The sequence below is a fragment of the Pogona vitticeps genome, chromosome 1, assembly GCF_051106095.1.
Source record: "Pogona vitticeps strain Pit_001003342236 chromosome 1, PviZW2.1, whole genome shotgun sequence".
Lineage (NCBI taxonomy): Eukaryota > Metazoa > Chordata > Lepidosauria > Squamata > Agamidae > Pogona > Pogona vitticeps.
The window spans coordinates 113718694-113745188 of NC_135783.1; the positions used below are offsets into that span (position 1 = coordinate 113718694).

Here is a 26495-nt window from a genome sequence, read left to right on the forward strand (position 1 = left end):
GTGGGGTATAATGGTATTAAAAGCAGAGCTAAAGTCCGCAAACAGCATTCTTACATAATTCCCTTGTGTTTCTAAGTGGGAAAGGAATTGTCCAATCTGTCATATAGCAGACCATTGTCGATGAGAATCCCAGGGTTTAAGCATCCTGCTTACAATCAATTTACAACCATTTCTCCACTTAGGAAAAAAAACCACATGCATTTGTTGTACACTGAGCTTGTCGGAACATGATTTCAAATTGCTTCCAGGGAGTATACTTAAATATACAGATGTGTCTTACCTGTGGTGATTTTAGTTCTTTATTGCATGCTGTAAAGAATTCCGATACATAGAAATCAATTCAGTCAGACTTTGACTATCTGAGGGACATACTTTCTTTCCTTCTCCAGATAACATCTAAGCCAACTTATCACCTCTCACATTTTGAAAATCTTAGACATGCTGAAAAATCAAACATTCCATGATTTATTGCGGTTCTCTGGTAGTATTTTAGAGATACATGCCACTTTTTCTCTAGGAAAAAATAGCTTACTGCCAAAAGACTGTGCAAGTGCTCAACAGATTTGTACTAGCAAGATGTAATCTGAAGGTTCACTGGCATGCAGACAGTGCTGCTGTGTTTCAGTTTAAGATATGTTGGCCATGGGCCTTAGAATTCCTGTTTCTAGCATCTTTCCTAGCCTACTGGCTCTAAGCTGCCTTATATCAGAGCAGCTACTACAGTGGCAGCCAGATGGGCTATGCTTCTTTAGAAATATTGAAAATATGTTTAGAACATTGACTACACAGTCAGAATTCACATTCATTTACTTTTGTGTGCAGTTGATAAAACGATACAGGAAAACTGAGCAGCTTCAAGACTGAAAGGTGGGGAGAGGGAGTTCTGACAAAAATTATGTCAGAAACTCTTATTGTGTTTCATAGGAAGTTCCCACTGTGTCATGATCCAAGGCTCTAGTTTCCTCCCCTCAGGAGAAAAAGCCTCTGATACAAACCTCTGAGACGCATGGAAGCCTCTCAACATCTAGAAGATCCCCCCTGGGACCATCCTCCTGCTTTTAGAGGAGGTCCTGTTGCATTCTAAGTATCCAGGGACTTGGAAGCCCCCACTAGGTCTTGGTGGCCCTCATGATTCAAAGGACTCAAAACAACATGTTTTGTGGGAAGGAAAGCCTCTCGTAGTGTGTATGGCATGAAGTAGCAGATTTTAGCCAGCTCAAATCAGTCCAGGGAACAAATGAAACAGTAGGATAGGACATCATTATAGGATGATAGAGCATGGGTGTTCCAGTGATGCAGGTTCACGAGAGCTGGAGGAGCGATGATGCCTGCATTTACTTCCCAGGGACAGATAACCGATAAAAAAGAAAGAAACATAGAGAGCAAGAAGAGTTTGTGCTGTGACAAACAGACATCTTCCACCACTTAAAAAAGTCCTGCTTCTAATGACAGACTCCCTGGTATTGTCTAGTTTGACTCCTTGTCAATCAGGATTTGGAGCCTCACACAAAATGAGCAAGTCTGGCTGCCAGCTGTTCCCAGCTGGGAACTCTCCATGGTTCTGGTTTCTCCTGACTTAGTTAACCAGTCAGCTGCTTTGAATTGGGCATAGCTTTAGAACTTTCTCTGGACCAACGTGACTGGAGCCTGCTCCTTGCTATTCCTTACCTTGCCTATTGGCTCAAGCTCCTTCATCCTTCATCCATCTGCTTGGCACCCTAATGCTAACTTGATCAGAGCTGGCTTACCAGACCCTGGACTGGGTCTCTTGAAAGTCTCCCTGGGAAGCTGAGTACAGCAACAGCCCTGCCTGGACTGAAGCTCATACCGAGTTCCACCAGAAATGGTACTTTGGCACCAACACAAGCTTCCTTTGGAATGCTGATGTTAGCCTCTGCGGCAATTGCTGTCAGGACCATGGCAGGATTAAGGAAAATTTACCTACTCAGGCTTCCTCTTGAATAGAAAAACATGTGAATATTGGTAATATGAATTCAACCAATACCATGACTAGTTTAAATTGGAATCTGTTTTTCACTGTAATTGACTCTACATTTTATGCTACAGTGCATTGTTCCCGGAAAATTGACCTAAGTCTTCTAAGTAAAATATTTTACTTTTTATTATTTATTACATACTAATTTGGAGCAAGTCCTGTTGAACTCAGACTTACTTCCGATCAGACATGCATGGGATTGCACTGGAAATGAAGGGCAAGGCAGTGCAGGTGGATGCTGCAGATGAAATCATAAAAAACAGTGAGGTGGGGGAACATTGTCCGTGAATTTAAAGGGCCACCCTCAGATATTCACCATAACTATCAATATTCTTGCTTAGCATTGTGTTTTGTACTTATAGCTATCTGGTTTTAATGTCTTTTGTGGTACAGATTTCTGATCAAAACAGCTTTTACATATTGTAGGTTTAACTATGCCATCTAAACAAGAGAAATCATCTTGAGCTATTCTTAGTACTACTTATGGCCAGGTGAGGGCCTCAGCCTACACAGAATTACACCTCTTTAATTATGTGATCATGCTCATTTCTACTCTGAAATAAAACTCACTGGCCAAAATCTGATTGGTGTAAACTTACTCCATGGAAGCTATATAATATCATCATCTGGTCTTGTAAATTTTAATTTTAATTAATTGAAAGCTTCCTATTCCTCCCTTTCAGGTTCCAAAGGTCCCTGGGGCTCCCTTTTTCTCTTGAGAAAGCCTTTGGGGACCTCAAGATGGGTATAATTGATAAAGGATTTTCTAGGTAAAGAACACAGAAGTGCTTTACCATTCCCTTCCTCTGTGGGTGCCTTGGAACTGTGCAGCTTGCCCATGAGTACTCAGGCGGCTCTTCTTCCAGGAGGTAGAGTGGGGAATTAAACTCCCAACATCTGGTTCCGCAGCCAGATGCTTAAGCCACTGAACTATTCAGCCAGTTATTCAAGATGGGAGGAGAGAGCTTTAACAGCCAAAAGTTGCTGCCAGATTGCCCAATGCAGCCAGCAGGGATCTAGCAGCAACAGGATGTTGCCTACTAAGTACAGTCAGACTTACTTGCAAGGAAATGGATACAGGATTACAGCCTATCCTTATTGAAATTCATACCTTTAAACAAGTTTACAGTGCAATTTTGTGCACGTTTACCCAGATGTGTAAGCCAATTCCATTTAATTCGTCTTATTACCAGGTAGGAAGATACAGGATTGCATTCTATGCTGTGGCCTGTTGCTTTTGGTCCTTAACTCACATCTTTTTCTTTAATGCTCTAGCAGTTTCTTTTACTAGTTATTTTATTAGCACCTGAGAAGCAATACCATTTTATTAAGTAGAGGAAGTGGAATTACATATGGATTAAGGATTTAGTAAACAGCAAGCTTGACCTTTTTTATATATATGACTGCTCTAAAATGACCTGAAATTGACCTCCTGTCATATTAACTATCTAATTAGACTCATGCTGAGTTTGATACTCTTATAGAATTCAGAACACTCCTCTTACTTTATAATCCTCTCATTAGGAAACACTAATTCTGTAAGCTGCCTAAAATAATTAAAGTACAAATAAGCGAAAATATACTGCATTCCCGTAACTGAAGCTCAGGAAAATACATTTGAAACAAAAATCCCAACAACAAATTTTTACAGTCATGAAATGCAGCTCTTCGTTAGCTTAGAAGACACTTTTGTAATGTAGATGTGACATCCATTGTGAATGGGAAATTGTCATTCTTAGCTTTGTATGACGCTGACTATGGGGTCAAGTGTTGTGAGTGACTCTGCTCACTGGAGGACATAGGTGGACCCAGAGGGGGATGGACACCCATCAAAAGTTGCTCACCTCTACTGGCCTTTGCTAGGCCCTGCATATGTGTGTAGGGGATGTAGTGGCACTGCGGGTTAAACCGCTGAAGCCTCTGTGCTGCAAGGTCAGAAGATCTGCAGTCATAAGATTGAATCCACGTGACTGAGTGAGCCCCCGTCGTTTGCCCCAGCTCCTGCCAACCTAGCAGTTCGAAAGCATGCAAAATACAAAAATGCGAGTAGATAAATAGGTACCACCTCGGTGGGAAGGTAAATGGCGTTCCGTGTCTAGTCACGCTGGCCCCGTTATCACGGAGGATTGTCTGTGGACAAACGCTAACTCTGTGAGTTGGAAACGGAGATGAGCACCGCCTCCTAGAGTCGGACACAACCGGACAAATTGTCCAGTTTTTTACATACGTGTGTGAGGGAGCTCTCCCCACAATCCTAAGTGTATTATTTTAGTGGGCATAGAAATGGCATTGTGCTGTAGTGATGTGAGCTGTGTATGTGAGTAATAACAATATACCACTATGCAGTTTCGCCCACTCACATATCCCACATGTTCATGTGACAATTTGCAAAACGCAACCCCTGTTGCTATTTAAAAGAAAAGCCATTTTCACACAGTTGCCCAAACACACCCACAACACAGAGATAGATAGATAGATAGATAGATAGATAGATAGATAGATAGATAGATAGATAGATAGATAGATAGATAGATAGATAGATAGATAGATAGATAGATAGATAGATAGATAGATAGATAGATAGATAGAGAGAGAGAGAGATAGAGAGATAGATAGATAGAGAGAGAGAGAGAGAGAGAGAGAGAGAGAGAGACAGACAGACAGACAGACAGACAGACAGACAGACAGGCAGGCAGGCAGGCAGGCAGGCAGGCAGGCAGGCAGACAGACAGACAGACAGACAGACAGACAGACAGATGTACTACCCGAGAGTTTCCTTTTTCAGACTGTATCTTATGCATCCTTATGAAAATGTCCTCTAAGATTTACATCAGACTAAAATAATAAAAATAATAATAAATAAAATAATAAAAAATAATAAAATGTCCTCTAAGATTTAACACAGACTAAAATAATATTGTTACTCAACTAAAGACAAACTCATAAATGAGTTATTATCCGATGTTTTTTGTCCCTTACACCCATACCAGTGTGGGATATGTAAGTATTAATGCAGTTGGGAAAACGTATTATGAATATTTTTAAGACTGCTCTTGAGGGGAAGATTGGGGAGAGGCATTAAGAAACATGAAGGAAAATCCCAACAGATAAATATTTCAAATTACAAAGGGCTCTTAATGTAACAGAAAAAGGCAATTTGTATTTTTAGATCATAGGAGATTATGGGAAAAGTTGCGCCATGGGATGCCTTTTGAATATAAATAATTTCTGAATAAAGATCATGGGAGAATTGTTAAATGTAGAATTACCATGTAAGCAAGACTGCAGAAACACACATAGTGGAGTTTTATTACTATTACTATTACAATTGGAATTGCTGTTGCGATTACTGTACTATTACTATGCTTCTGTTTTTTGATGCTAGAATGGTGTATGTCACAAACAACCATTCCATGGATAACAAGCATAGCAATCAAATAACGAAATACTTAAACACATAAATGATTAAAAAAACATGAACAGAAGTTTGCAATAACCAAAAGCCCATCAAAAGATGGGTGTCATACCTAAGCACAGGACTAGAGGGACCTGGAGCCTGTCATCACAACTTCATGATCTTGAATACCTCAAAGATCTGTGATTTCACTTGCATGGGTAGCCCCTATACCAGTGCAAATTATAATTATTCCTCACTATGGTCATAAGTTTGTAATTGCAATGGCTAGTTTGTCAGTGGAGGGGTGACCTTCTGATGATCATCTTGTGTGTCCCTAGAAAGGTTGGTCTTCTGACACACAGTCTGCTTCTGGAGTGTATTTGCACTACACAGGCATAACGGTTGAGAGCCCACAGTGACCTTCACTCTGAAATACAGTGGCAACGTTCAGTACCAGTTTGAATTTTATACATGTTCAGCTAAGTACTAATGTTCGACATGAATTAAGGTCATGTGGATATAAAAGGTGACAGATTTGACCTAAATTTTGTAAATTACACAGTAATTTGAAGAGATGGAGTTTTGTGAAATGAGTTGCATTATCAGTTCACAGATTTATTTTGTAAATTCAGTAGCATGTATATTAGAAGGCCAGCTGGATCTTTTATTCCCCTTCCCTGACCCCCAGAAAAAAAAATACAAAGCATGGTAAATCTGTTGGTTTGCTTCTGGATAAATCTTCTTTTCTTATTTGCAAGTCATTTTCTAAAAAGAAAAAAATTGACATCTTAGAGCAATTCACGTTGACAAGAGAGAAACAGTGTTGAAATCTGTATTGTCATTTCCACCCAGCTCAGTGAGGACAAAAAAAGATGGGAGCAAATGGCTGAAATCCAGTCGTAAATTGGAAACTGAGCAAGCCCTTTGAATCATTGGAACTTTCACAGACGTTGACTACTAAATCTCCACTGATTCAATGAGCCTACTTTAGTTGCAACTTACTACTAGATTTCAGCCAATGTGACTATGTAGGACTGTTGAATGTAAAGTAACTTAGGGTAAGGTATATTTTCTTCTGTCAGAATAACAAACAAGTTGCTTGCATAAGGGAAAATAATGACAGACTTTGAGTTCCTGATTGTGCAAAACTTAGTGAGGTGATAAAAATGAAGTAAAAGATCAAACCTAGATCTTTTCACAAAATCAACGTTGGCCAGTTGACTCAACTCCCAATAAAAAATTTAAATTGTTCTGTGTTCAGTCATTTGCTTAGTTTATTAATTGGCTGGACTTATTCATTCTTAAAAATACCAATATAATTATCTAACCAAATCATTCTTAAACACACCAATATGATTAACTGGGGAAAAATGTTTATCTTGCAGCCAGCTTTAAACCCAGGTGCACTGGCAAATTATAAAACAACCAATGGATTAATATGTTTCTGATGTTTTCTTCTTTGTCCAACTCTCCTGTAATTCCACTGTTGTTATTGAGGAATCTGTCTTAGAATTCTAATACACGCTCGTGAATCATGTTTTCTGCAAATAATGCAGTTCATTTTGTACTAGGCATGTGCCCTGGCAAATGTACAAAACAAATGGACTAAATGAAGGAATGTGTGTAATTCCATGCCAACTGCATCGCAGAGCAAGGAGCCCCTATTTGCACTCAAGGTGGAGGAACTCCACAATAGATCCTTTATACCCACTTAGCATTCATAGGGTTAAAAAGAAGGAAAGTGATTTGAGCTAAGGAGAGAGGAACTGGAAGCAATACAGTGGACTGAATTGATGGAACCAAAGCAGAAGGTGAGTGACAAGTCAAACCACTTACCCAATCTCCCTGGGTGTTGAGGAACTCAGCCTGTTGGGCTTTCCTTCCCCCATTTTAAAGATTCCCTCTGTCCCCAAAATAGGTGGTGCTACACCCCTTCCCCCAGTTATACCTACTTGTCTTTCACCATTTGCATATAGTTTTTGTTTTTTAAAGTGTATCTCCAACAACACGGAAGTAATGTCATGGACAGAGGAGGTTGGAATGTCTCCTAAAGGGTACAGGATAGGTCAGGGTCAGCCATGATCTCTATGCCCTCTATTGGCATACAGAGTGGGGTCAGGGGCTTCTGTACACTCCTATTTTATTTTAATGCCTTCAGTTAACCAATATAATTTCTGGCACTACTGATCTATGGTGTCCTATTTATTAGATTTTCACACATGCACACACTAATTCTGTATGTATGTATGTATGTATGTATGTATGTATGTATGTATGTATGTATGTATGTATGTATGTATGTATGTATGTATGTATGTATGTATGTATGTATGTATGTATGTATGTATGTATGTATGTATGTATGTATGTATGTATGTACAGTACTCGCAAAAGTACATGTAGTATATGAATAGTGAATTGACAAAAGTGTTTTGGAAACACCAGGAGATACCCAACTTTATCTTCGTAATGTTGAAATGAAAGGAAGATCATTGTAATCCAATTTGTAGTTAATTGCCATCTATAAAAGGTGTGACATTTCATCAAACCAATTATCTATGAAAGTTGTAATGATAATACAAATGAAGGTTCCAAGCAATAAATGTTCATAAGTAGGACACAGCATTATTCAGATGAATTATTCTTGTAATGACTTTTATCAGCCCCTTTTTCTTCATGCTGTGCTGCCAGATTCCTTTCCTGACATCAGTGTTGCATTTCTTTCAGAAGGGAGAGAGCTGTTGGGGATTAGACAGTCTTTCTGCATTTAGTACAATACTATGTGCATTTAGGAGAAAATGTGATACCATCTTAAGTGGATAATTGTGCCTTTAGCTACACTTGGATTGCCAAAGTAATTGTGAAGTTATTAGCTGGAATCTTATTTCTTTCTTCTGCTCAGTTGTTTGTTGCACAAGTGTTTGAATACTTTCTATGCACAGAAAAATAGTCTATCATCTCCTTCCATAAGCCGTGTTTCCACAGGATGATCTCTGGCTTCCCCCACACTCATGGGGCATTCCATTATGTTAACTACAATACTGCCCTTGCTATTACATATGGGTTCTTCCTCCAAATGGTATATTGGTTTTCAAATGAAACTTAAGCAGCTGTCCAGATGGACATTTCCAGAGGTTCCCCTCCCCCCATGTATAGAGAGAAAGCAGGATTGCACCAGCCAGTCCTGTCTATGGTGTTATGCATCCCCACCTGCTCCATTAGCAACATATACAGCCAATTTCAATATTGGAGTTCATGCATACATGGTTGTAAACGTATTGGTTTCCGCTTTAGTTAGAGACCTGAATCTCGTAGGGCTCCCAGTCGTGGATAGCTACACATTTCTAGGGTTAGCATTGCAGGGATTGCATCAAATGTGCCAATGTCAGGCTAATGTATAGTGATTTGGGACAACAGATGGGGCTCATTCTACTTCGGTGCATAAAAAGAATAAATGAATCCAACTATAATGTTTTAAAAGACACAATGTTTTTCTGGATGTAGACATACTAGAATAAAGGCAAAACAGTTAAAGTTGAGTCTACCCACACAGGACAGTTTTCCTTGCATAATATGCTTTGAGGTCATGTTGGAAGCTTCATAAATTATGACTTTGCATTGCAGTGGCACCAACAGCATAGAGTTCCTGCTCAGGGACATGTATGTTGTATTTGGACTGATCAAGTGGTTCTGTATTTGTTTGCTAATTTAAAAGTTTCTTGGCATTGTGATGAGCTGCAGCAAATTTTTAACCTGGTTATCTTGGTTATGCGGTTGTTTTAAATAGTTTATGTTGGGTTTTAATTATCCTTCGCCACCTTTGGGGAAAAAGCTGTTATTTTGGCAAATAAGCAATTCCACATCTACCTTTTCCATAGCTGATCTTAACATATGTGTCTATATACTGCTATTGATGGGATACAAAGATCATGCTCAGGCACTGAAACAAACATGATTTGCATCCACCAGTGAGATTAAAAATACCTTGGAGTGTACATTTAGCAGGCCTTCCAATGAGAGGTAGTTTTTCCTCTCCCACAAAGATGGTCTAATAGCGCACCTGGCATTGTTCGCCATTGATCTGTGCTTCTCGCAGGCATTGTTCTGAATATCAAACATTACCCACAGGACCTGGCAAGTTACAGCATGAAACAGGAGGCAAAATCAGGGTAAAAAAAATCCAGGGGGAACTATCTTTCTCTCTCTGCCAAAGAAATCCAGTCCAGACATTACATCTTTTCTTCCAGCAGGGGCCCTTCACAACCCAGAATTAGTCCCACAAAACTTTGTTTAAAATCTCTCTGGTGTGCTGTGGTGTGGAAAGGAGAGATGAAAGAAAGAAACCAGTGACAGAAAGGCACGGGGAATACAGAAAGGCTGCAGAGGAAAAGACGTGAAAGGAAAAGAAAGCAGAAGGAAAAAGTGCTCTCTGCCTTCCTTCATCCATTTCCAAAGCTATTTATTTATTTATTTATTTATTTATTTATTTATTTATTTATTTATTTATTTATTTATTTATTTATTTATTTATTTATTTATTTATTAGGTTTTTACCCCGCCCCCCTAGACGATGTCTACTCGGGTTGGCTTACATGGATAAAAACACAACAATATGACATGTATGAAGATCGTCAAAGACACAGTTATAGCAATTAATTCCAAACAACATATTACCAAGATGGCATGACTCAAAGGGGGAAAAAAGCTATCCTTTGTGTTATTAAAAAAAAAACTGTTTGTGTTGGTAATAGAGTGAAAAGAGTTAACTGACAGGGGATGGTAAGGACTGTTTTCAGAGGAGGAGATGTAAAGGCTGGGGCTGCAAAGCTGCTGAGGCCTAAGACAAAAAAAGCAAAACAAACAGCATGGAGGAAGCGGGGTTGCCCACAGAGAAGCAGGGAAATGAATTCAATGCAGCACAGCATAATGGAGAGCATGAAAATAGCATTGCCAGCTCTTATGCCTCCCTCCATCAGTCACAAATTGAGTATTCTCAGAAAATGTAAGGGAAGAAAAGAGAAGAAACTCTTGCCAACACCTTTCAGAGCTAGTGAACAGTCTCTCCTAAAAGCTACTCCCAGTTTTTTTTTCCTGGTTGCCTCATTTGGCTGCTGCAAGACCACTTCCTTCATAAAGCATTCTTGCTTGCCCAATTCCCAGCCTCAGTTAGGCTGGTTATTATTCAACACTAACTTTTTTCTTCTTCTTCTTCTAGATATAAAGATAATGGACCAGCTGGAATCTTCAGGGGACACTATTTTAGCCACACTGAGCACTATGCCGTACTTCATTGGCTCTCCAGCTATCCCCACATCTCTGCCTAAAGACGACATTTTGAGGCTGACAGACCAAATTGTTTTGTTGCCAGCAGTGACAACTGGTGGCCCCTCAATTGTCATTGACCAGTCTTTTGAGGTAACGAGTTCTTCATGGGATGCAGCAGCAGATGGTGGCACCCCTCCTGGATTTGACTTGGGGGTGCAGGATATTGCAACGGAATTAGGTGCTGTTGACATGCTGAGCCCACCAACCATGGATGAGGAGGGAAGTGGTTACCGTGCACAGCCAGAAATACCAGACATGACTCCAGCTCCTCCACTGAAGTATGTAACTACAAGCTCCATGACAACGGCATCCAAAGGCAAAGAGTTAGTGGTGTTCTTCAGCCTAAGGGTCACCAACATGCTCTTTTCAGATGACCTCTTCAACCGGAGCTCCTCAGAGTACAAAGCCCTTGAACAGCAGTTCATGCAGCTGGTAGGTGACAGGATGAGTTTCTGGGTATCAGTCCTTGCTGGAGGTGGCATCTTGTTACTACCCTTTCTCAGGCTTAAACATGTAAATTTGAAACAGCGCCAAACTGGGGGACCTGTTGTCCTCCATATCTTGTCGAATTGCAGCTGGCTGGGGCTGATGGCTGTCAGAGCCCAATAACATATATTTACATCTATACATTATTTTGTTTATATGCCATCTTTCTCCCCATAAGGGATCCAACATGTGGAGTGTCACATGTTCCTCATCCCTCCTACAACGGCTTGTTAAGGAAAAGCTATTTTTGGTGGAAGGTTGGCACTTACTCTTCTTGTTGATCAATCTTTTGTATTTGGGACCCCCTTCTGCAATGAGACTTGCCTTCTTCAAGGAAAATTATATACAGAACTATAATAATCTTGAATAATTTACCTGTGAAAGCAATGTGTAGGCATCCAGTCTCGAGAGACTATGGTAATGTGTTCTGAATAGAGGTTTTGGAACAGCATCTAGTGTGGCTGAGAAGGCCATTTCAAGAGTGACAATCCCTTCCACACTGAAGACAAATACAGTCCCCTGTCCAGCTCCCTGATTTTGCTGGTTTCGGGACTGCTTCTTTGCCTCGGCCTGCTGAACAAATGTTTCTTCAAATTGGGAGAGGCCATGATGCACCGCCTGCCTCCAGGCTGAATGCTCAGATGTCAAGTTTTCCCATCTGTTGAGGTCCATTCCTAAGGCCTTCAGATCCCGCTTACAGATATCCTTGTATCACAGCTGTGGTCTTCCTCTGGGGCGATTTCCCTGAAAACAATGACAGGCAGATATAATGTAAATCATAATATGATTTACTCATGATGAGAAAATGCACAGAAATCTCACTGTGTGAGATTTTTTGAAAATCTCTCACATGATTTCTGACCATTTTCAGGCTGTTTGTGCACTGGAAATGAAAGTATGTGCAGAATTCTAGCCATTCTAGTATGAAAATGTTGCTGTTTTCATGTCTAAAACTCTGTCAGGCACAACAATCTGGCTTGATATCATATGCAGAATGGAACATCATCACACACATACAGTTTGATTTGAGGAAAAGGGAGCAGGGAAGCTTTCTGTCACTAAATCAATACATATTTGCCATCTTTCCTGCGATTGCAATGCCCTTCAAATAACAGTCAGCATCTGCAAAACAGAGACTTCCTTCAGTACTGCTGAATTCTGCCATAGTCCCCCCTCTACCACCTCCAATTGTAAGACAGTGGTATATATAATAGGTTGTTGTTTGATTGGTTTGTGTGCAGGAAAAAAGGATACAAAACACTGTTCTATCTTGCAAAGGCTGTTAAATGGGTATTTGAAAAAACAACTGAAATTGGTTTTTGTGCAGAAAATCCTGCCCTGTTCTGCCAAATATTGAAAAACATCCCCTAAAGCAGTGGTCCCCAACCTTGGGCCTCCAGATGTTCTTGGACTTCAACTCCCAGAAATCCTGGCCAGCAGAGGTGGTGGTGAAGGCTTCTGGGAGTTGTAGTCCAAGAACATCTGGAGGCCCAAGGTTGAGGACCACTGCCCTAAAGGGTAATTCAGTGATTGCTCAGTGGTAAGTGTAATAAGACACATTGTTTCCCCACTTTTTGCTATCATTTGTCGGCCAGGTTCTGAAACCCCTCCTGAAGTTGTTTCTATCACAAGAGGTCCCTCCTTGTTTCTACCAAATCTGACCACCAGCAGCAGCCCACTAACAATCCAGATGAGAGCTGTGTAAGATTACTCACACTTACTACCTTCTGACTTCATTAACCCCAGCTCAGAAGGCTTAGCGTTCCATAGGAGTATCCTCTGCAAAGATAGGAAGGAATGGCCAATTGCTCTTCAGGGTAGGGAAGTCATGTGTTTATCTTCTGACCTTGGCTTTTGTTTCAAAGACGACAGCACCCTTTCACCTTTGCTACTGGGGAGGATTTCAAAGTGTCCTCTGGCTGAGCCCCAGAAGGGAGAAGGCTGCTACAGCCACCACCATAAAGGAGCAGGCTGAGAAACACCCTCTCTCACCTTGCAAGTCAGTTTTCCTCATAAAGTTCACTACATTTTCTGCTGTGTTAGGGCCAGAGTACAAATGGTAAGGCTGTACAACAGTGTCTGAAATCCTGGAATAAGTTGCAACTAGAGTAGACCCATTGAATCCATGAGGATTTGATGAGTTAAAACTCCATGGAAGTTCCATTGATTCAGTGGACTTACTCTGATTGTGGCTTATTACTAGATTTCAGCCAAGATGCCCTTAAAATTATACTGCTCAGAAAACTCTCAGAAATCTTGTTCAGACACATGTAGTTGATCCCCTTGAACCTGTACAGCTGCTTTACCTACAGCTGCAGATCACATTTAAGCATGCTTAAGTCCCTTTGATTTCTTTTAAACTGGATTTCAGCCTGTGAATGCAATTAAAAGGGAAAGTGCAGTCTAACTATCTTGTTCACATTTTTAAAAGATCTGTTCAGAGAAATTGCTGCTAAGGACTGAACTGAGAATTTTGAGCTGGTAGCAGACGTCCAGTAGTGGATCAAAGTAGATGATTTACAGTCACATGAAAAAGAAAGTACACTCTTTAAATTCTAAGGTTTTACATATCAGGACATAATAAAAATCATCTGGTCTTTAGCAGGTCTGAAAATTAGGTAAATATAATCTCAGATGAGCAACAACACATAACATATTACAGTTCGTCATGATTTATTATACAAAAATAAAGCCAAAATGGAGAAATCATGTGTGAAAAACTAAGTACACTTATGATTCAATAGTTTATGGAATCACTATTATCAGCAATAACTTGAAGTAATTGTTTTTTTATGACATCACCAGTCTCTCACATCATTGTGGAGGAATTTTGGCCCACTCATCTTTACAACATTGCTTCAGTTCATTAAGGTTTGTGGGCATTTTGTTTATGCACAGCTCTCTTAAGATTCCACCACAGCATTTCAATTGGGTTGAGGTCTGAATCCGACTGCAACAGCTGGATTCTTTTCTTTTTGAGCCATTCTGTTGTAGATTTGCTGGTATGCTTGGGATCACTGTCCTGTTGCATGATCCAATTTTGGCCAAGCTTTAGCTGTCAGAGAGATGGCCTCACGTTTGACTCTGAAATGCTTTGATATACAGAGGACTCAATGACTGCAAAGTGCCCAGGTCCTGTGGCAGTAAAACAAGTCCAAATCATCACCCCTCTACCACAGTACTTGAGAGTCAGTATCTGATGTTTGTGCTGATATGCTGTGTGTTGTTTTTGCCAGACGTGGTGCTGTGCATTATGGCCAGACAGCTCTACTTTGGTCTCATTTCTCCAATGGACATTGTTCCAGAAGTCTTATGGCTTGTCCAGATGAAACTTTGCACAGCTAAGCCATGCTGCCTTATTTTTAGAGAGATGAGGCTTTCTCCTCACAATCCTTCCAAACAAACGATACTTGTTCAGTCTTTTTTCTAATTGTACTGTCATGAACTTTAACATTTAACATGCTAACTGCAGCCTGTAGAGTCTGAGATGGAACTTTTTGCCCCCAATTTCTCTGAGCATTGCACAATCTGACCTTGGGTGTCCACTCCTGGGAAGCCTGGCAACTGTCTTCAGTGTTTTCCACTTGTAAATAATCTTCCTCCCTGTAGGATAGTGAACTTTAAATTGTTTGGAAATGGCCTTATAACCCTTCCCAGATTAATAGGCAGGAACAATTGTTTCTCTACTGTAGCTGCTGATGTGTTTCCTCCTTGGCATTGTGTTAACACACACCTGAATGCTCCAGACCAGCAAACTGCTAAAACTTCAAGTTTTATAGAGATGGGCACACTTGCTAGTGATCAATTACTCAAGGGCATTTGGTTAGCAGCACCTGGCTGCTACTTAACCTTCTAATTCCTGCTACTTAGCCTCCTAATTCCTATGGAAGCGGTAATATGTACTTAGTTTTTCACACATGATTTCTTAAAGTTGGCTTTATTTTTGTAAAATAAATCTTGAGATGGTGTAATATGTCATGTGTTGTTGTTCATCTGAAGTTGTATCTATCTAATTTTCAGACCTGCTAAGGACCAGTTGTATTTATTGTGTCTTGATATGTAAAACCATAGAATTCAAAGAAGGTGTACTTTCTTGTTCACATGACTGTACTGCGTGTTCTCCAAATTATGAGTGAATATAAACAGAATTAACGATATGTTGGCATTGATGGGTGACATAAAATAAATTGTCTTCTTATTTTATTTTATTTTATGTTGTAGCTGCTACCTTATCTGCAGTCCAATCTTACAGGATTTAAACAACTGGAAATACTCAGCTTCCGCAATGGAAGTGTGATTGTCAACAGCAAAATGAAGTTTGCCAAGTCGGTACCATACAACATCACAGAGGCTGTCCACTGTGTGCTGGAGGACTTTTGTGATGCAGCAGCTCAGCGTCTTAACCTTGAAATTGACAGCTATTCTCTTGACATTGAACCAGGTGATGTAAAAGAGGGAATGGAGGGAATTGCAGGTGGCGCTCCTTGGTAAGGGATGTCATGATGGAAGCTGTTCTTTGTAGACAGGTGCCCCCAAAAGTATGACCAGTCCTAGGTTATCTCTCACTCTCCATTTGGGATTTAAAATGGTCAATAGGATTCTGTGAAAAGGAACTTTTCTACTCCAACTTAGGGTTAGAAATTCATATTTGAGGGTAATGGACTTCTCAGAAGATTTGTATGTTTTTTCATGTCATGAACATGCTGGTTGCCAACGCACTAAACACTTCAGGATGGATAAATTATTACACTTAATTCCAAATAAAAGTATTTTAGGGCTTAAATGGCACCAGTTTGGTCTCCGCAGTAAAACTGAATTGGTAATAAAATGTTTCTAAAACAACAGAAAGGAATAGAATATATGAAGGCCAGTTGATTACACCTCCCTCCAGCCACTGCCTCCTCCTCCTGAGTCCCAGAGTCATATTATTAGCCAAGATCTGTAGAGTCCAAAGTGAATTCTGTAACACACACACACACACACACACACACACCACTAGGCTGTATGAGTGTTTGAGTGTGTGCAGATGAATACCCCAGAATTTGCCTAAATAAATAAATAAATAAATAAATAAATAAATAAATAAATAAATAAATAAATAAATAAATAAATAAATAAATTCTTGCATGCAGGAAAGTTTTTCTTTTTTTTTTCTTCAGAAAAGGGCCAATCTTTCCTCAGTACAAAATAAAGAGAAAACATTTGTGAGTAAGGGAGAGAAGATGATCGGGTGTTATGCTGAGAGAATCCAGAACAAATGTGTGCAAATTCTGAGAAGTGAGGAATTCTTTTGTTCAGGCCTTCCTTACTCTCCCTTATGTACACAGTCCAACTTTCCTAAAGATGCTTCTCATTTGCCAGAGATACATGTGGCTCACATCAACTGGGAAGCTATTTACATTTCCAGAAGCAAATATCAAAATTCAGCTCTTTCCAGGACACAATGTGGACATTCTAACTCTCACTGTTTGCAGCCAGTTTTGTAGGACATGCTGCTGTCATCACTTATGACCATGCTGTTGTAAGATCTATGCACGTTAACTAGCACAATTGCAGCACCAAGGAGGAGCGTTCACCTGCCCATTCCCCAAAAGTGGTGAATCCATTCCCCAGGCATTGTGTCTCTGTCTTCTCCTTCCTTCTTTTTGAGAGTTACATAATAGGAACATGGCATAATGAGATACTAGCACCCTGCCGTGAACTAAGTGCATGTTAAGTAGAGATTACTAGGTTTTTAAATGATGGGAAACTGGCTGTGGCTCGGAAGTAAGAGAGCAAGGAAGGACAAAGAGACTAGCACTCAAGCCAGGATAACGGAGAGATCCTTAACAAAAGTCTTGGCAGAATCCAATAGTAAGTGAGAACAATCTAAAAGTGGCATCCAGTTACATATATGGATTTGAATCTTCATATATTCTGTTCTCACTGATGAGAATGAAAATAAAAAGTCTTCTCCCCACAGGACAAAAATACAAAAGTTTTTAGTTCATTTTCACTATTTCAGCAGTTTTTTTTTGTGTGTGAATATTTTGTGGAAGGGTTTTTGCACAGAAACCCTCTATATTTGCAGAGAAAAACGCATAACATAAAGTTTTTAAACACCAAGTAGAATGTTTTCATGTAAAGAACAGTTTTGTGCATGCTCTTGCTTTTTAAAGAAGTGCTAGTTGTGTTTGTGGGTTGTTGTGGGTTTTTTTTGCTGTTCAATACGAGTGAAAAAATCTTGCACCAGTTGTCCATTTTTTTCCGATGCACTGAGTCATTTCTTTTTGTTAATGGTGAAAAAAAAATCTGTGTTTGTCTCATTCTTAAATTTGAGCTTCTTTGCTGAAAGTGTGTGTTTGTCAGAAATGTAGGAATTCTGACCCTGGGGTTATTCCTGCACGGTAAGCAAAGGCAAGTGTGCCCACACATTGATCATGAACAGAAATTCTCAGCCTTCCACGAGCAAAGGCCATGTTTAGGTTTAGCTGAAGAAAACTGCCAGAGTGTTGACATGACAGTGTCATGGCTCCATGGCCATTACCACAGAGCTCAACTAGAAACATTGACTTGGCAACAGTCCTGAAAGCCCTTTCCACTTTTAACCTCCTATAGCTTAGAATCCTGGCACAACTGAGAATGAAGCACGATTATCAGGTGTTTCAAAAGCCGTATTTTCCCCTACCTGGCTTATACATTGATTCAAATGTGAGCTTCTATGCTGAAGAAAGTACTGCCGGTAAAGTGGAACAAATTTCCAAAAGTCTTGCATTTACAGTGGACCCTTGACTTACGGAATTAATCCGTATTGGAACGGTGGCTGCAGGTCAAAAAGTCTGTAGGTCAAGTCTCCATTGACCTACAGTGCATTGAAAACCGATTAATCCCGTAACAGGCCGTTTTTGTTCCATTTTGGTTTTTTTCTGGTCTGTAAGTCAATTCTCAGGCTGCAAGTCAAACCTAAATTTTGCGGCCAGAGAAGTCTGTAACTCAAAAAGTCTGTAAGTCAAGCCATCTGTAAGTCAAGGGTCCACTGTATACCTGACCAAAATGGAAGGGTGACCAATCCCAGAATCTGGTGCTAAGACACAAATCTTCCAAGAGACCTGCTTTATTTCCATGTATCGGATACATGTATGGATGCAGCATATCCACACACATTCACACAAAGCCTTTGGCACTTACCAAGCAAGCTTTTCTATTGCTTGCCATATACTGTGACTGGGCATATTTTTTGTTCTTGTCTGTATTCTGCCTTTAACTTTAGTGCTTCATTCTTCTCCCCACACACATTCCCGCCCTGTGTGGGACATTAATGAAATGCAGAATGCATGCTTTTCTTGTTTCCAAGTCCTGCCTTGTATTCCAAAGCATTATTGTTTAAACAATGAAGTTAGCTCAACACTCCACTGGCATGCCAATTGAAAAACTATGATAGCCTCTTTCCTGTGTTTTAGATTTTGTCATAGCCTCATTCTTTGAATACATGTCCACACACACCCTAGGACCGGGTGGAGTTCTGTTGTGACATAGGAAATTGGTTCTCAGTGGTTATGGAAAGCTCTTGCACACTGCTCCAGAGATTTCCCCACTGAAATCGATTCTTAGGGGCATCAGGAACTGGAGGGGAAGGTGAACATCTATAAAAATGGCCTCTTCCCTGTTCCACCAGTGGAACGCACCAATAGAGCAGAAGTCTTCTATGGGCAGTCCTTCTGCCATGGGAGTTCTGTCACTTGCAGATTTTAGGTCACTTCATTAGGTTACAACTCCCAGCCTCCTCCAACATATATGTCCAGTGTGGCCATTAAAAAATAATAACATTTCCAAATTCTACTCCCAAGAAAGTGGAACAAGTTGAAAATGGTGAATTTTGGCTTATTTTTATGGGTACATACTGCTTTCATGACTTTTACAATAGTTTATTTCATTTCATTTTTAAATGTTTGATGGAATGTAACTATTGCGGAGGCTGCCCTGAGAGGAAATTTGCCTTAAAAGGTTGCTTTAAAAAAAATAATTGCGTAAGACAAGGGATTGTCAGGCTTATAAGAATAATGGACAATGTCCTGCTGCTGTGCTTTGGCAGTGATGACCTTCTTCCCTTGACTCCTTTGCCAAGTACATGTGGTACCGCACAATTAACCCATTTAAAAAGATTTTTTTTTCTCTCTGTCCTCTTACAGCTGATCAAGCAGATCCTTGCAAGTTCATGGCATGTGACGAGTATTCACAGTGCATAACAAACGACTGGACAAAAGAGGCGGATTGTCTTTGTAAACCTGGTTATGTAAGAAAAGATGGGCAGCCGTGCCAGAGTCTGTGCGAGATTGAGCCACACCTCTGTGTAAATGGTGACAAGTGTGAACTAGTTCCTGGAAGAGGGGCTGTCTGTAGGTAGGCAACTGTACAAAAGATGATTATGAATACTGTCGCGACTGTCAAATTTGATTGATTTTATAAAATACATACACTTGAATGGCATGATCAAATTCAGTCACTAGGGAGGAATCAGAGGTCAATAGGAGAGCACATCTGCTTTCAGAAAGTTTCCTCTTTCTGAAAACTGGTGTTACTATGCTTTCCAGAGACCCTACAGAGCCACTGGTCCTCAAAGTAAGAACAACAACCTAGGTGGACTTCTATTTGGACATGGTGGACTTCTGTAAGGTCTGTGTTAAGGATTTATTTTTACATCACACCATTAACTCTTGTCTTCCATGCAAAATATTGGCCATGAGCAAAATCCACTCCTTCCACCCAGGAGACAACAGAAGAGCTTTATTTGATCAGGTTTCTAGCATTGTATATGCCAGTAAGTTGTATGATGGATCAGATTGTGCTTAAATTTAGCATCTGTCCAGAAGAGATTACTATCACGAATGTAATTCAGGGGGGTGAAATCTTTAACTGTATAGATACTTGGCCCTACAACTACTCCAGTATCTTAATGTTGGCTGTGCTGGGAAGGACAGGGTAGGAGATGAAGATCAAAACATCTGAAGGGCGAAAGGGTCCTTAACCCTTATAGAATCCAACATCATACTTCAGGATGCTTCAGCCGCCTTGACTATCACAGTATGACTCAAATAGTTCTGAGTTAACTATATCCATCCACCTGATGGGTGCCTGCTCCTCCCCCCTTCCCCCTCCCCCCCCAAACTCATTGTAGGGAAGAGATCCTACAAGCTTTTTCCTTTACAGGACCAAGTGGATGCATGGAGTCGCAGGAGGTAAGTATCCTGGCATTTCACCATGCATGGGTGGAAGACTAACCTGTATGTGCTTTCATGGAGGAAATGAATCCAAGGGAAAGCACCAGCCATTTGCACCAAGGTTCAAGGAATTGTTATGATTACCTGCATTATTTAATTATTGACAGTGTTTACAGAGTGCTCATTGATACAGTGCTTAGCATAATTCACAGTGAGAAATAAAACAGTAATGACCAGTACCCATAATTGATACTGGCCATAATTTTTCAGTTCTTGCACATATGGAATTCCTTATGTGTAAGTGCTATGATGCTCTGACAAGGTCATGGCCATATGTGTGTGTGGTCACATGCTTGGTCATGCATGTCATCAGATCACTGCAGCAGCTTCTGCAGATGGAGCTCTATGTGTATAAATATTGAATAGGTCACTGGACTTAAATTAAATGCAAATATAGCACACAATCTAGTATAAAACAGATTAAAGCTAGGAGACATTACAAGACCTGGCATTCAAATTACACCAAAATACACTTAGCAGAGCCTCTACCGTGATGTCTCATGTATGAGTTCTCAGTGATAAAACTGAGCAACCCTCAGGGTTATATTGATGCCCAGCTTGCTGACTCCCACTTCTTCAGAGGAGAAATGCAGGTTTACTTCCTTGTAACTAATGATCAGCAAGTGGACATCTGTAGCATCATGCTGGGTCCTCCACCAACATTTCAAGAAGTTTAAGAACTTTAGAGAGCGGATGTTACTTTCTGACCCCTCTTGGGGTTGTCTGTGGCTTAACCTTTATACAAGCATGATCTAAGCTGTGGGTGAAGATCTTTCCACTCAGTGCCTTATGACCGCTGGGGGTTCATATGCAGGATCTCCTATGAGTTCATAGATACAGATGGACTTGTTTTTGCTCCCTTGGCCTTTCTTTGATACATATGACTTTGCTTTCCTCTTCTTCCACATTTTAGATGCCCAGTACCTAGAAACAGAGGAGAGCGTTGTTCAAAATACGCTCCAGCACGTACCCGATCCAATATCTCCAAAGCTGTGATGCTTGGCTTTTTATGTCTAATTTTTCTTCTCATCACTTTAATAATTGCATTACGAAGGAAATGCAAAAACAAGACTAATGTGGAGTAAGCAGCTCAACTCTTCATGTTACATTTTTCCCTTTCTTTCAAATATTAAAGCTGCAAACAGAAAGTCTTATCATAAACAAACGTGTTCTACTTTGTAGAGGCCCTCCTCTCAGCCCATACAGTGCAGAGGCTGCTGTAAGAATTAATCCTGCTTTTGATCATGACGAACCCAGTAGTCTTTGCCGTGGGCCATGTAGCGTAAGTGCTTGTATCAATTCTTCAGAGAGCAGTGATCAAGGAACATTACAAAGTCACGAGCACAGAACAGAGTATGGAGGTAAAATGAATGCATGTAGTCCTCGTTCTCTTCAAAATGTGTCTTCTCTGAGTTATAAAACTGCCTCCCCTCTGGTCACAATCCACTTTTAACTTACTGGTTATCTTGTCTTTAATATTGCAGGACTAAAAAAAATACTAATCCTCATTGTCACTAATCAACTGTGGGTCAAACTAGACATCAAGGGAAATGCATGTTCGCTGCAATTCACATGTTTTCCCTCTGAGGGCACGATTTCCTCAGAGATGAGTGTTTCAACAATCAGATTTGCCAAGTAAGGCTGTGTTTACCTTCCAGTCACCAATCACAAAATGAAGCATGCTGAATGCAAAATAGGTAGGTCAAGTAAAGTAGCTGATAACAGACATCTTTCACCACATAAGGAATCACTGCTTCTAAATACAGGTTAAATGTATCATCTAGTTTGACCCCGTAATACTTCTCTGAATTAGAACATCTCTCTTAGCAGAGATAATCTTGCAGCACTTCTGCATGGTATGTCAGTTTTACCTTCTTATCTTTCAAGATATGTATAGCAAAGTGCAAATGCATGTCCTTTGTTTTCTCACAGGCCACCAGACGGAAAACAGAAACTGACAAGTTAGTGTCTGAAGACCCAGATGCCAGGCCACAAACCAGAGGATATAAAGGTTTGTGGGTTCCCCTCCCAGCTTTTAAAATTATTTGTTACATTACTGAGGTTGGAGAAAAAACATGATATTTCAGGTATATATGTCTGGTATTGCTGAATGTAATAAAACTCTTTAACATATAGTGTTACTCTCCATAAAATATTATTGTGAAAGCATCATCTGACCTCCAGATGGGTTAATACAAATTTAATGCAGCCCATTGGCTACACTAGGTAGTGAATGGGATATATTTGAGTATTTTCTTCAGACTGGCCTAATGGACTCTGAGAAAGGCCCCTTAATACAGTGGTGCCTCGACTTACGAACTTAATCCATTCTGGAAGATGGGCATAACTCGAAATGGTCATAAGTTGAAGGACCATTTTCCATTGAAATGCATTGAAATGCAATTAATCCGTTTCAGCCAAAGAAAAAAAATCACCAAAAAAATCACTGCAAGACCCATCAGAAACGCGATTAATCCCTTCCAGTTGAAGGGGGGGGGAAGCAAGCAGAGCATGCAAGACACATCAGAAAGGGGAAAAAAGCAAAGCAAAAAGCAGCAAAGCATGCAAGACACATTGGAAATGGGGAAAAAGCAAAGCAAGAAGCAAAGCAAGAAGCAAACAAAGCATGCAAGACAGATTGGAAATGGGGGAAAAGCAAAGCAAAAAACAAGCAAAACATGCAAGAGATTGGAAATGGGGAAATAGCAAGGCAAAAAGCAAGCAAAGCATGCAAGACAGATTGGAAATGGAGGAAAAGCAAAGCAAAAAGCAAGCGAAGCATGCAAGACAGATTGGAAATGGGGAAAAAGCAAAGCACCAAAAAACAAACAAACAACCCCCCAAGACCCATCAGAAATGGGGTGGAACCTCCAAAAAGCAAGCAACCCCCCCACAAAACCTACCGGAAATGGAGGGAGAGAAAAAAACAAGCTCCCCAAGACCCATTGGAAATGGGGGGACTCCAAAAAACAACCCCCCCACAAAATACCAACCAACAAACAAAACCCCCAAGACCCATCACAGCACAGAAACATAACCCCCCCCAGCCCAAAACCATGCTGCAAAACCCACCCAGAACAGTTTTTAAAAAACAGAAAGCAGCACCTTACCTTACCAGGCAGTCCGGAGCCTCCTCCGATCGCACACTCTCTAACTGCTAGGGCAAAAGAGCTACAAAGAAGCAGCCTCTTCACCCAGCAACGGTTAGCAATTTGAATTTCCCACCTTTTTTCCCTGCCTTTTTTCAGGTTGTAACTCAAAGCTCCAGCCACAAGTCAAAACAAAATTTTGTAACTCGAAATGGTTGTAAGTCAGGATGTTCGTAAGTCGAGGCACCACTGTATATATGCTGGGCTGAAATGTACTGGCCAATGTACAGATATTAGATAAAGCTAGTGTTCTAAGACATGATTCGCTCTTTTCTTGTTCACAAATGGATGCCCTTCATTCCCCCCCTTTCCTTTGCAAAAAAGGAGAAGACTGTGTTAAGACTTATACAGTATTCTAGTGCTGAACTGAGGGCTTCCTATTTGGCAGTGATAAGAGGTTTCTTTTTCTTTTTTTTCCTAAATATTTTTAGGCTACTTTACTGTGGAAGGAGCTACATTGTTATTTCACACTCCTGGATGAAGCAAGCAATGCGCAGGTCTAGAAGAAGCAAGACACATGGCCATTACTTCCTTCAGCAATATTAGGATAATTTAAATATTAAGGCTTGATCCGATAGTTGCATCCCAAGTTCTTCGCTATTCAACGGGGCAACGGTTGGCTGTTGCTAAATATTCTCATATAGGGTATATGTGTGTGAAATTCTCCAGTAGATGAGAAAGGACCTGGCAAAAGATGATGAGTTTCAGTACATAAACATTTTTTTCCAGTAGAAGCCTGAAGCGTGGGATCAAAAACATCAGAAATGTAACTCTTTTCTGAACAGTTTTGAATTAAAGGTTGTTAAAATTTGTTCAAGCAGCTTTTTTTTCTATAGGTTTTAGCAAGAGGACTTCTGGTAGTATTCAAGTTCATTCGCCAGTGAAGTCTTTGAGGGAGGGAGGACATGACGATAAAAAAGATTTCAGAAGGCTACCAGTATTTTTTCCATTAAGGCAAAGAACACCAACTGAAGTTTATTTTTTGCTAAAAAGACAATAAAGATGGCTGCACCTATTTTCCTCAGAACTGTTAAATTTCACTGTTATCCACATTATCCTACATGCCGTGCTGTGTATTTAATAACTGTACAGTGTTTATATGATAATTATTTTTGTTATTCTTAAGCTTAGATGTGGACGCAGAAGTCTGTGCTGGAAGTGTTAAGAACTGTGATGTTCTATCCTCAAATAATTTCTTTAAATGGACAACAAAATGGCTGACTAATATAAAACTTACTGTGACAAGAGTCAGTGATGTTTTAGTAATTTTAAAATATCATGACTGGAGAATCATGATGGAATACTGGCAATTTACTCAAGGCTTACAATAGGATTTTGATCATGCTTAGTGCTGCAGCTGGTTATCAGGTTTCCCTCCCTAGCATCTACCACCAATGGTACAGATTTCAAATAAAGTAACATACTCCAAATCTTTGTGAGCACTTTTATCTGAGAGAAGTGAATGCAGTTCTCCTTGAAGTATTCTTTTTTAGAGTCCGCTGGTAAATTTTAGGGTGTTGCAAAGAAGGGATTTATTTCCTTTTATTATGTGCTTTCAATAGATCAACCTTTCCTAACCTGATGTCTTCCAGCTGTGTTGAATAACATTTTGCATCATACCCAGGCACCTTAGGCCATGCTAAATGGCAAAGATGAAAACTGCAATCCTATACAGCTGATGAGCACCAGGTTAGGGAAAACTGTAATAGGTTATTCAGTACAGTTGTTGTTACTGTTTAGGGACACTAACTTACTTGTGTAATGATTGGTTTTTCAAGACTTCTCAGCTAGCAACATACAGGCACATCTAGTATTTTACCACATGCTAAACATTGCACAATTGTAAACAATCCTCTAATTTTTTCACTAAGAAGCAGTTCCAATGTTTTCAAGAAAGCAGGTGGTGTGTGGGGAAAAGAGAGAGGCATATTAGGAGCATGGGCACAACCCATCTGGCACTGGAGCTAAAGGTCAGCTTTGAAGGAAAAAAATTCTGTGTGATCACGTTGTCTCTCCCTCCATTTGTAGAGAGGACTCAACGCCACAATTACGGACAAATAGTTAGACTTGGAACAGAGCTGGAAGTGATAATATTTTACAAGGGTTGTTTAGTATCACTTGTTTCCTTATTGAACAGTAGATATTTTACTTTAATTATCAAGTGCATTTCTGCTCTGGGTATAATCCATGGCACCATGAACCATCTTCCTGTGTGCATTTAGGCATTACAGCTTTAATTGCTTTTTATATATGTTTACTGCTCAGAGCCAATACACGTAAAAGTTGACCTGATCATCATCTGTTCTTCTGTCGTGTCAAGAAAACTGCCTACCATGTCACATTCTCATTCAACTTGTAGATACTGCAGCAGGATTAGGCTTAGTCATCTTCCTCAAGGTAAAAAATAAAGCTAAATTTATAGTGTTCGTGTAAGTAACAGCCTTCAAGTTTAGGTGGAAAAGATTACACCTTTAAATCACTGGGGAAACCTACATGGAAGCCAAGATGCTATTTCACACAATTTTAGGGCATACATATGCAATTACCCCATCTCATACACCCCAAGTATTATTACTAGCAGTACAAAGATAGATATCTCATTGTCTTTACCGCTTCTTCTCAGAGTTATTTTTTGTATGTGTTGCTTGCTTAATACCCAATTTATAGTAGTCAAGCAACAGATGTCATTTTTACACTTTGGTTTTAAATGAAATAATTGTTCTTGACCATAATTTATCATTATCCAATAAAAAGTATAAATATGTTTGCTGGATGAGAATGTTTTGTATTTCAATAAAATTATAAAATTATTTGACATATGTTCAGGATTGTACATCTATATGTTTCATACCACAAACATCCCTTTGTAGCTGTATTTTTATTTT

General features: G+C 39.9%; 1 protein-coding gene across 8 annotated transcripts in view; it reads left to right on the forward strand.

The window, feature by feature from the left end:
• The window catches only part of IMPG1 (interphotoreceptor matrix proteoglycan 1), a 103463-nt gene extending 77034 nt beyond the window's left edge, over window positions 1-26429 (forward strand). For 2 of the 8 annotated variants that reach the window (XM_072999534.2, XM_078385690.1), the window contains exons 13-17: window positions 10609-11150; window positions 15426-15645; window positions 19373-19583; window positions 22394-22472; window positions 24042-26429. In XM_072999534.2, coding sequence (XP_072855635.1) covers window positions 10609-11150; window positions 15426-15645; window positions 19373-19583; window positions 22394-22427 — 1007 coding nt within the window. In that variant the 3' untranslated portion in view covers window positions 22428-22472; window positions 24042-26429. Of the gene's footprint in view, window positions 1-10608; window positions 11151-15425; window positions 15646-19372; window positions 19584-20390; window positions 20420-21374; window positions 21577-21643; window positions 22060-22393; window positions 22473-24041 lie in introns of those variants that run through there. The other 6 variants (XM_072999501.2, XM_078385670.1, XM_078385679.1 and 3 more) reach the window with 5 other exon arrangements.
• Window positions 26430-26495: the final 66 nt, after the last annotated feature.